The sequence below is a fragment of the Platalea leucorodia genome (genome assembly GCF_965183815.1).
Source record: "Platalea leucorodia genome assembly, chromosome: 22".
NCBI lineage: Eukaryota > Metazoa > Chordata > Aves > Pelecaniformes > Threskiornithidae > Platalea > Platalea leucorodia.
In genome coordinates this window covers 4,625,814-4,636,910 of record NC_138844.1, presented here as the reverse complement: position 1 = coordinate 4,636,910, position 11,097 = coordinate 4,625,814, and the positions used below count along the sequence as shown (strand labels likewise).

The 11,097-nt window shown below is 45.6% G+C and overlaps 1 protein-coding gene across 1 annotated transcript; it reads right to left on the bottom strand.

The window, feature by feature from the left end:
* Nucleotides 1-3,737: 3,737 nt before the first annotated feature.
* On the bottom strand, nucleotides 3,738-7,473 carry TTLL6 (tubulin tyrosine ligase like 6; the record flags this gene model as incomplete). The annotated part of the gene is made up of 6 exons (XM_082332187.1): nucleotides 3,738-3,834; nucleotides 4,440-4,525; nucleotides 5,349-5,492; nucleotides 6,592-6,732; nucleotides 7,212-7,322; nucleotides 7,441-7,473. The coding sequence occupies 6 exons, from the start codon at nucleotides 7,471-7,473 to the stop codon at nucleotides 3,738-3,740; spliced, it is 612 nt and encodes a 203-aa protein (XP_082188313.1).
* Between the last annotated feature and the right edge of the window lie 3,624 nt (nucleotides 7,474-11,097).

Here is an 11,097-nt window from a genome sequence, read left to right as displayed (position 1 = left end):
GCTAACTATATCCCAGTAAGTAGATCAGACACCACACTGGCATTCTTAGCAAAGGATTTTTCACTGAGCAAAACAAGAGCTGGCAGCAATCAGATACCATCATAGCAAGCACATATACATCAAGTTCCAGTTACAACAGTTTCGCGTCAGGATGCCCACAAACTCCTGACATTTCTTTTTTAAAGGCAAATTTCACTGGTCATCTATTGATGGATGTTACGTGCTAGCAAAGCTGTAAAAATGGAAGCAATTGCCAAAGAACATATTTAAAAAAAGAAACAACAAAATGGTTCTGTCAGTTCCTGATGGACAACATTGTGTACAGAAGAGAGGATCTCTCTGACGTGCGGAGACAAAAATTTTGGGAGTAGAGGTTTGCTCAAGCCCCATAAGGAAGGAAATGTAGTAATTAGCAGATTAATGGTATGTCCACGCTAGAGGCTGAAGCTTTAAACAACCTAGCTCAGATTCTGGAAGTGGTAAGCTAAGGCAGAGATGCACGAGCTTTGTCAGTTCTCAGTGAAGTAAATTAAAGATAGCTCAGACATTGCTTCACAAGGGGCTTCCCAAATCAGCTTGCTCCTCCATGCTACAAACCTGCATGCAGAGAGGTGTTTCGTTATTCTGGTGGTACTCACCATTTTAAGCAACCTACGTGCCATTGCTCATAAAGACATCACGGTTGGAGACCAGCTACTCCATACCACCACTATAAGACTGCGGAACAGATCCATGCTCTGGACATGGACTGAAATCATACAATGAAAGACAGCACACCCTTCCCCACCCGCTTGTGACACTCCTCCCGTGGGTTCTATCAAACCCCTGCTTGGGACTGCTGAAGAACTTGCAAAACAGATCCCAAACCCCTCTTCTGGCAGCGTATTTGTCCTGTATTGTCTCCAGTAACGACAATGACATGATGGTCAAAGTGAAGGCAGCAGAAGCCAGCACCTTCAAGGTTTTCCCTTCTAACTATAGCTTCTACCAAGTCAACACATCATTTCTGAGACAGTTATCACAGGCTGAATATTGCTGATTAATCACCTAGCACACAAAGCAAATCGGTTCCTCTCTTAGCAATGTTCAATCCTTCATTCCTAAATCACTTTAAAATTAAAATTAGGAATCTTTTGCTCTTTTGAGGCTTTGCCTTAGCGTCTATAAATAGTATGCTGAGGATACAATGCTGAGTCAGACGAAGAAAAATCACTTGCTGAGTAACTCACATCTCTCCTTACTCCAGCGTGAAGTCAAACCTAGCAAGTGATGGGGCCCACTGAAATGCACCATTTTTCACTGAATGCAGTTCACTCCTGGCTGGCTAGCACCCGCTATTTGCAGAATACTTCTGGAAGGTGATAGCTCTTGGCCAGATAGATGTTACCATCTAGTTTCGCCTCCTCCCCCTCTGCCTTTGTCCTCAAATTTATTCGTAGCTTCCGCTGTTCGTGACTTAGGACACGCTATGCTATTCTTTGCGTCAAATAGCTCTATGCTGCTGCCACAAGCCATTTAGTATTTTCATAAGGAGATTAAGGTTTTAGAGGACTGGAATTAGAAAACAGAAAAAATACTGTGAAAACAGTCCTCTTTTTTACTTGCTAATCTGACTCTCTGATCTGTTGCAGGGTGATGACCATGTATTGCATGATCTCCTGGGCCTGGGTTGGAGTTGTAGCCATCCAGTGCCTCCAAATCTTACTTGACATTTGCTAAAAATCGTACCCAGTCTGGAGCAACAGGGACACTATCGTTCAGCACATCCGAGCTCACAGATGGGCTGAAGGAAAGGGTCTGTACCACATCCTAGGTGTAACCTCAGCCACCCATACTTGCCTAGAGTTGAACGGTGTTGGTATTGTGTGGCTCCAGGAAATGCTAAAGGAGAAATGGTAGCCCACTCTGTCCCTTTGCATGGAGCTCTTTGCAGGCAGCAGAGCCCACAAACAGGGCTCTGTGTCTGGTCCCGCTGCCTTTGTCACTAGGGCTGATAAGATACAATAGCTGACGTGAAAGCCCCTCTGAAAAGATCCCTCACCTACCTGCCTCAAACTGCGTATAAACTGAATTCCTGTGCAATTTGATGGCTACCTAGAACAGAGTATGCTTGGTGTATTAGGAAGTTAAAGATGTCTTACAGGTGATAGAGATGTGTGGAGCCAGGCCAGGGGATGCGCTATGCTTGATCTCAGCATCTAAGGTCAGCGGTGACATAGGAAACCTGGAGTTTTGCTGCTGGTTTCAACAAGGATTTGTGAACAAGTCACTTAAACTGGAAAAAAAAGCCTTCTTATCCAGCGTGTTCTTGGTAGAGTGATGCCAGCTGGTTTTTATATATATTGCAAAGAGGGAAACAAGTAACGCAGTTTGAAATTATAGCCTCAGGTTGAATGCAGAGCTGGTACCGATCTAGTATGTGCTGGGAGCAGAAGAGGAGGAACTGGCGGTAACTTGCTGTGCTCTGAGAACCACAGTCTGCCCCTCCATTCCCATGGGAGTTACTTACTTCCACCGAGGATAACGGGTCACTCTGAAATACTTGTGTGTGCAAAGAACTGCAGGGAAGCTGGCCGCCGAGGGGAGGACGCCTGCAGGCAGGCGGAGCTCCCCGCCTGCGTCCCGGAGCGCCGGCGCCGGTTTCCCGGCCATTCGGTGTAGTCTATCCCCCTCTGCCGGCCACCCACCCGCCGGCCGGCTCCGGGAGCCCCGCGGGGGGCCTGGGAAGGGCCACAACAAGCCGAAACTGGTGGTAAGAAAGAGGCTGATGACAGCAACCAACAGCCTGGAAAAAAAAAAAAAAAAAAAAGGCCAGTTAATACATGATCACGTTGCAGGATCAAGGAGAGACTTTTATCAGGGTCCTCGAGCTACTGGGACTTGGATTTGCGATTCAAGATAACATCTTTTTCTTTCTGAATTCTCTCAGTGCCAGGAGGCACACAAGGCGCGAACATCGTTCTTCCGCTTCGATCGGTCTGCGGCCGCGTGCCGTGCCGCTTCCCAAGAGTTCCAGCCTGCGCCATTCCTCTCAACCTCCACCATCCGACGCCAGGTCGTTTTTGGGCGACCCCGCTTTCTTCTTCCCTCTGGACACCCAAGGGCCACAGCGCAGTCTTCTGTTGGTTTTTTCCTCAGGACATGACCGATCCAGTTCCATCTCCTCCTCCTCACTTCACTACTGATTTTCTCCATCTCCGCCATTTCATTTTTTTGGAAAGTTGATGCTCGTCGTTTCTGCAACTTTTTATTTTTTTTTTCCCGGGAGGAGGTAGTTGGCCTCCTGCCCAACCCCCATGACTTGGCGGGCCAGTGGTTTTTCTGTCAGGGTGGCCTTCCCTTAGGCTGCGTTGGTTCGCGGCACCTTCTTCAATTTTATGCGGTGCACCCTCCAGAGAGGGATCCCCTATCCACCACCCAGGGGACGCGCCTTCTAGCCGTGCAGCCCCAGCCGAAGGTCAAGATAACATCAACGCTGCGTATTTCAAAGTCAGCACTGCCCTGGTGTGACTGGGGGAGCAGATCTGACAGTTATGTTTCATAATAGCACGTGCTGTTATCCATATTTTAATAATAACATCTTCTATATACAGCCACAGCTGGCTGGTATCACAGCCGTATTTCTGCACGCAGTTTTTAAAAGTGGAGTTTCCTAGAAAGGGCAGAATATTGGAAAATTTGATAACAAGCACAAATGTAACCGAACTGGTGTATTTCTGCCCTAATACTGCAATAGCTCAATCTCTGAGCTGCTTCTTTATATCATTATAACTGTATTTGTGCCTAGAAACTTCCATTGCTCGAATTATTACCGAGTTAGAGCAATCCCATTTCCTAGTACAGGAAAGGATTTAGGAAGCAAAATGTAAAGAAGAAATGCATACTCCTGGATCACCCTATGAGTTGTGCCTTGCACAATCACAGCACTGCAGCTGAGGTATTTACAAAGAAAGAACACAGAAGGAACAGTGCAAGAGAAAGGCTTGCAATAGGAAAAAAATGATGCCTAGGTAAATATCAAACTGCCTATCACAGCTGACAAAGCTAAATACAGTGAAGATGTGGAATTGTTATAGCATGATGATCTAAGATTACACACGAAGTTTGAAAGGAGTGGTAACATCTTATCACACGAATCAGTGTACCTAAGAAAAGCAGGCAAGCATTGAATCTCAAGACAAAAATTGAAAGAAATCCCATGTATGCTGTCAAACTGGAGTACAAACTCCCCTCCGTGGAGTTTTCTTCCCAATTTTGGTGTCCAATTCTGTTACTCATCTGAGTTTCTTCACTTGATTTATTCAACAGCAAAGAATACAGTGCATTGGGGAAACACAGAGAGATGCTTCGAAGTCTCAAGTCAAGCATATGAAGATGTACAAGAAAAGGCAAACACCACCCCCTCTGGGAGTAGCTTAGAAATGTTCTCTCCTTTTTACCTCGCACTACCAGTGTCTTTTTCTCTGGCAGAATTAACTCTGTTCTTGTTAATGGAATAATTTGTCAGATGCATGCATACATTATCCTGTAAATGAATGAACAAGATGCAGGGTTAGAAAGGTATTAGCCTCCTCCCTTCTTCTCTACATGATCCTGGTCACACTGCCTAATGTACAAAGCATCTTAATTAAGCACAGAAGATTTAATGGCACTAAATATGATCAGCCCTATACTGATCCCATTACTCTAAAGAACCCAATAAATGAGGCTCAACAGTTTCAATTTCACTTCACTGCAATCTCATCAGCATTCCAATTCCATCACTTCTGAGAAATCAGCAGTTTCAATGGAAGATAACCCTCCTTCTCAGTCAGGCCCCATTCTACAACCACTTATTAGTAGAGCTAATTTTGTGTTGGAATGATCCAGAACTGCGTACCAGAACCTTTTCCAGCCATCAGTTAAGCCACGACCTCTTTTTGTAAAGAAGTAAACCAAAATATCTTAGCACTTAGGACCTTTTTTCTTTCCAAGATTTCTTTTTCTTGTAACTATCTTTTTTTTTTTTTCACAGTAATGCTTCATGAAAAATAGCACCAGAATAATACAGAAAGTTAATTAGGTATGTATTTATAGAAGTACTAACTGTGCCAAAACTTGTATGCAGCACTGATCTGGATAATATAACACATGCTGTATTCTGCTACACAGTCTGCTCCAATATTTCATGCATAATTTTATTTATGGCACTCCGATACTACGAAGATGAATTACCAGTATTTATGAAGTGCTTAGAGATTCTCAAGAGAAAGATGCTTCGGACAGTCGAACCATTATGATTTCTCTGTATCTCTGGTTGCTATGTATTGAACTGTCATTAACTTCTGCTAATAGGCTTGTTTACTTACCAAGCTATTATACAAAAGGTCAGAGGATGCTGAAGTAGCAAAATGTGTCAGGCCCTCGTTACAGACAAATATCCTCGGAGGGTCACAGGATGCCACCAGCACATAAACCCTCAGATCAAACTTAAATCTACCAATAATCAAAGGCTGGGAAGGAGAACAGGAAGCTGATTTTCTTCTAAACTTGCTTGACACACGTGAACTGGTCACTCATTAATCGCTATAGCACAGGTGAGAAGCCGAGCTGATGTCCCTGCTGAACTCTGTTCTATGCCAGATATGCTTCTACCATAGTCTCGCCTGGTGCTGAGCGGGGAAAGACACTGTAAATGTCTCTTATCCGGGGTGTGTGCCCCTAACGCTGACCAAACTAGAGCTTGGGTCTGCACTACAGCAAGCGTTCGCGGGTTTTCCACTTAATTTAAAACTGTAGCTGGTCTTCGTACAGCTCAGCAAGTGTTTGAAGTTCTCTTCAAGCATGAACGTTTGAAGGACTGAAACATTAACAACAGAAAAGGAGCCTGTGGGTCAGTCCACCCTATCTCCTGCTCAAGAGGACTCATTTCCTACTTTCTTTTCCTCCAAGCCAGGGGCTCCATGTGTCCTCCCATCCATCTCTTATTATTTTTTCCAGATCTTCATAGACTTTCGTTCTTTCCCTAAAAAATAACTATGAGGTCAATGCAAAGTCAAACAAATTTAGCCCATACAATAAAGTGTGTGCAAAGGTCAACAATAAACCAAAGTAAATTAAGGTTTTGCTCCTCAAATTATTGGAAGTCCAAATAACTAGAAGCTTACAGAAGTTTTTATATTAGAGTTCATTAGGGACATGACTTAAAAGTGTCGATCAAAAACACTTTGGTGAGACATTTGTTTGGAATAGGACGATAGGGCTTAACAGGACTCGTGAAAAATGAGTGTCTTTTAAGTGCTCATTCACTGATGAGGGATAAAGTTTTCCTTGTTCAATTAATCTGTCCTGAATGCCCTGAATTCTTGTCAAGGTGATTCTGTCTCGAAATATTAGAAGTCATTTCTGAACAGGAGTTTACAGAATAACATGTAAAGTAGGCATTTTTCTTTTGACAGCAATGAATTCTGTCGACAGTGATGAATCTGAAGAAAATGACCAGGGAATGCTATTTATGGCTGACTGACCACATCAAGGCAAGGCTAAACTGGGTATTAAAACACCAGCTCAGTGACAAAGCAGCGATCTTGAAACACGGAATGGAGGGATTACCCTTGAGATGTAGAGCTGGCAGATCATATCCTGTCCGGGTTTTATGTCCTTCTCAGATTGGGTGATGAAGATGCCTCTGCCCTGACAGCCAGCGTCCGGTTTACAGCCATAAGCCTTGTGTTTCCTTGATCTGCTGTTGGGCTACAAATTGTCGTAACTACGAGGAGGGCAACGGAACAGAGGGACACTACAAAAGTTATGAAATAATTGTTTTAAAGCGGCTTTCTAATGGAGATTTTCTAGGCCTAGGTTTTCAAACTATCGCAAGAATTTTGCAAAAGTGTAACTTTAACCGGAACAGGAAATAAGATTGTAAGAATATGGTAAGATTAAAGAATTGGGACTACTTTCCTTCAGTCCTCTGCCCTTAAAAAGGTTTTAAGTGACAACTGCTTACTTTTCCTGATTTCTTTTCCGGCATTAATTTCAAACAGGGAAAACTATTTGCTTTCCTCTAGCCCAGCATATTGATCTCTGCCTAGTATTCAGGATAGGCTTCTAATATGTTGGAAGTTAGCCCCTTCTGATATGCAAATCATAGAATTTGAATCTGATAGCCAAAAAATAATTGCACCAAGAAGAAAGTTAGGCTTTAAGAAGGGCTTAGTCTGCAGGAAGACACTGAGAAAGAAGTTGAATTCTTTTGGGAAGAGCTTTACCACCCTGCTCACGTTCCTAGCCAGCAAATATTTCCTACAGAGCTCACTCCTTCCAGGGAAGTGGCTAATTTTCTGCGGAAAGAAGTCCAGGGGGAAAAAAAGGCCATAAACAAATATTTTGATCTTCACCTTTTTGGTTGGAAAAAACCAATAAAGGGATCATCATACGCATATAGCCTAACCAACTCACACTCGTAAGCCCTTGATTATCTTTCATTTCCATTAGCCAATCTTGTGGGACGGTATAATCTGTCCAGCTGGCTGTTCGCTCCTCGGTATCCCTCGCTCCCCAAAAGCCATGCCCGCTAGCAGCTCCACGCACTGCATCGCAGAGCAGAAGCAGTTTCAAGAGAATGAAGATTTGTGATTTCAAGCTCTGTTTGGACTCAGAGGGAGACGCAGAATCGCCGTTCAATTAGACCTTGGCAATCAATCAAGGTGGATCGCTTTTGCTCACTGTGGATGTCTGATTTACAAACTGTCTGCTTTAGACGATAATCCGGGCAATTAGTCATAAATGACTACCAAACAAACTGACAATTTCTTACTGTTTCAGAAGCTTCACACTAGCTAGCAATAACTGCTGGAACAAACAGTCCCATTGATATTTCTGACGAGTGGCGAGAAACAAAGATTCCTGAAATACAAGTCTGAATAATGCTTTATTTGGATTGGGAATGGAGCCACAGTGCTTCTTCATGTTCGCTCAAGGCACAAATCCAGAAAATACTGGCAAGAGCTCACAGGCATATTAAGTTTTGACTTCTTGCCTAACTTCACTCATTATGAGAGAAATATGTATGATGATCACAAGCTAGTACTTCAGAATGATTAAACATTAGGGATCGTGCATACTCACAAGGAGCAAGTGTTAGAACAACAGGGGATGCCGGGGCCAGTAAAGAAATACTCTGACTAATGACTGGTAGCGCGCCTGCAGTCAACTGCAGGAACGGGGGAATTCTGAGACGGGCTGCCAAACTGTGCAAACCAAGGCGCACGGACACTGAAGCTTTTGATTTCTAACAATTCAAGTGGTTTGTTAAAATAATGCCGTGACCCCTGTGCAAATGCAAATTTACTAGTCCTTTAGGAATCGACTGCATTGCAATTATTTTGGCTGCCCCAGCCAAGACGCCAGAAACGCTTTCCCAAGGCTCCATCCTTGTGCCAGCAGCAGACTCCTCAACCCAAGACACCCATCCACGGCCGCGGGGTGACTTTTGCCGCACTTCTTCCCGAGGTTTCACCCCTGCACTTGTCACACAGGACTTGCCATGAATTCAACGCCAGCGGGAGACTCCCCAGGCAGGCACTGACTGCCAGGAGCGCCCTCACGGAGCCCGCCATCCCCCGCAACCGCCCTCCGCAGCCCCGGAGGCACCGCTGAGCTTGCGGCAAAGGGAAGCCCGCACCCCGCGGGAGCGGGGACGCGGAGGCAGCGGCGGGAGGGCCGGTGCCTCCGCGGGGCTGCCCGGCAGCGCGGCCCCCGTCCCGCCCCAGGGAGCCGCCGAGGGAAAAGGCCGGGGCGAGGCCCGCGGCGGCCGGACGGCTGAGGGGAGCCGACCCCCGCCCTTTCCCGCCTTCTGATTGGGCCAAACGACCGGCGTAACCCCCCTTCCGCCCCGCCCCTTTATTAACATATTGCCGCTCCATTGGGCCAAGCGGCCAGAGGGGCCTCTGATTGGATAGAAACAGCAAGGGGAGGGGGAGCTGTTGTTATGGCAACGGGAGGACGCGCTGGCGTCACGGGCGTGCGCCGGAGCTGCGCACGCGCAATTCCATCGCCCCAGGTCTCCTTTCCCGCCCCCAAACCAACGGCCGTTAACGGCCCCGCCTCGTCACAGGAGGCGTGGCTTCATTTGAACGACCACAGCCAATCACAGCCGTGAGGACCGCGGTGATTTGAATATCGGCGGGGGCGCCAAGGCTGCGCGGGGGGTTCTGGGAGGCGTTGGCCGAGGAGGGGCTTTGTGAGGGGGGCGGGGGGAGCTGCCTGGCGGGAGCTGTCCCCTCCCCTCATGGCCGGGCGGGACCCTGGGGTACGAAACCGGTCCCCACCTCCGAGCCCCGCTCCCCTCCAGCCTGCAGGCGTCGTGTGGAGGGCTGGCAGCCGAGGGCTCCGCCTTTGGGCCGCGGTGGCTTGTGACTTTGGGGGGCTGAGAAGAGGGAGGCGAGTGGGTGTGAGGCCCGCAACAGCTTCAGGTGACACAACACAACTAAGACCTTGACAGAGCCAAATGTTGATCCCTAAGCAGCAATGGGCAAACAGGATCTTCCCATCAAGAGTTTATTTGTGAGGCAACAAACCTCATCGTGAGACCCTGCACCTCTGGTTGTCTGGATGTGGTTTGAGGACTCGGTTTTAAACAGCCGAAAGTTTAAAGATCGGCCTGCGCTGGCTCTGTCCGTGCTACCCTACCTCTGGGCTAACGGTAGTGCACTGATCCCAGAGCAACCTCGTCTTAAATGTTTAAAACGGCACAAAAATAATCCTAAATAAATAATAACAAAACCAAATTACCAGCTTTGGGAAGCTGAAATCAGACTGCGAGGTCTGTGGGTGCTGCTGGCGCAATGGGCGGCACCATTTACATCCAGAATTTGCAACAGTTGTATGAATTCAGTTCCTGCTGCCATGGAAACAGACTGAGATGGCTAAAAATGGAGCAGGTTGTTCTAAGCTAATTGTTCCACACACACACAAAAGCTTGGATTCCCTTTTCTTTTTGTGATACTGATTCCTTTAAACTAACCTGCTCCATTTCCATGGCAGCCGGCAGCAGATTTACTAGAATTCATTTCAAATTTTACAGTCCTGATATGTGTCATAAGGTTAAGAGTTTTCCGACATTTTCTATAGAATTAAAGATCCAGTGAGCTCCTCAGATTTATTTGGGCAATCTGTAGCATACTCAATACGATGCATTCAAGTGATTTATAGGTATATATAGCTTCTACATTAAAGCAGCGTATTTTTTTCTTCTGCTTGTAAACACAAGGATTGGAGCCTTTAGTGGGACTAAAGAAATTTTCATTCAGGATCCCGCCGTGGTGCATCTAGCCTGTCTGCTGTCTCTCGCTGGGCCACGTGTTTTAGGATAAAGTGCAAGAGTCTCACGTTTAGGGGTTGTCTTAGAAAAGTTCACTGAGAAACAGGATTTAATCTCTCTTTCGAAGTTAATGTCTCTTCCAAAATACGTGTTAGGATTGTAACTCTGAGTATTCTTATAAGATTTCTTCCTTTAAGAGCAGAGGGGGGTTCTAGTACGTAGCTTGCAAGGAAGTTTGAGTGTCCCCATTTTGCCTGATTTGTTAAAAACCCCATCATTGTAAAGCAACAATAACATCTCCAGGCACACTTTCTAGGTACAGTTCTGAAAGGACAGAATACAGGTCATTAAAATTATCTCATGATAACAGAGAAGGAACTTCCTGAAGGTGTAAAAACCACTGAGCTGCCTAAAAAAAAATGCTGATGTTCTCTGGGTCATATAATGCAGAACGCCTCTGCCAAACCTTTCCTACATTTTGGGTCAGACCTAGCCTAACAATAGCCCTCTTTAAGGAAGGATTGTCAAGTCTAATGACTCCATTAAGGCAAGCGTGGGTTCATATATACTGCTACAACCCAGTAATAACTCTCAGGAATTAAAAATCCATATGGCTCTCTCAGCTGTACTACGTAACATGTGCAGCAGCTGCTCTCAAAAATATTATAACTGTTATTAAAAAAGGAATTAACTACACTGTATGGCTTACGCAACTGCAACTTATTATTAAATAGAAACAAATTTAGTGTAAAATATATTCAGAATCTTCAGGCTGACCATCTTTTTTGTCTTTT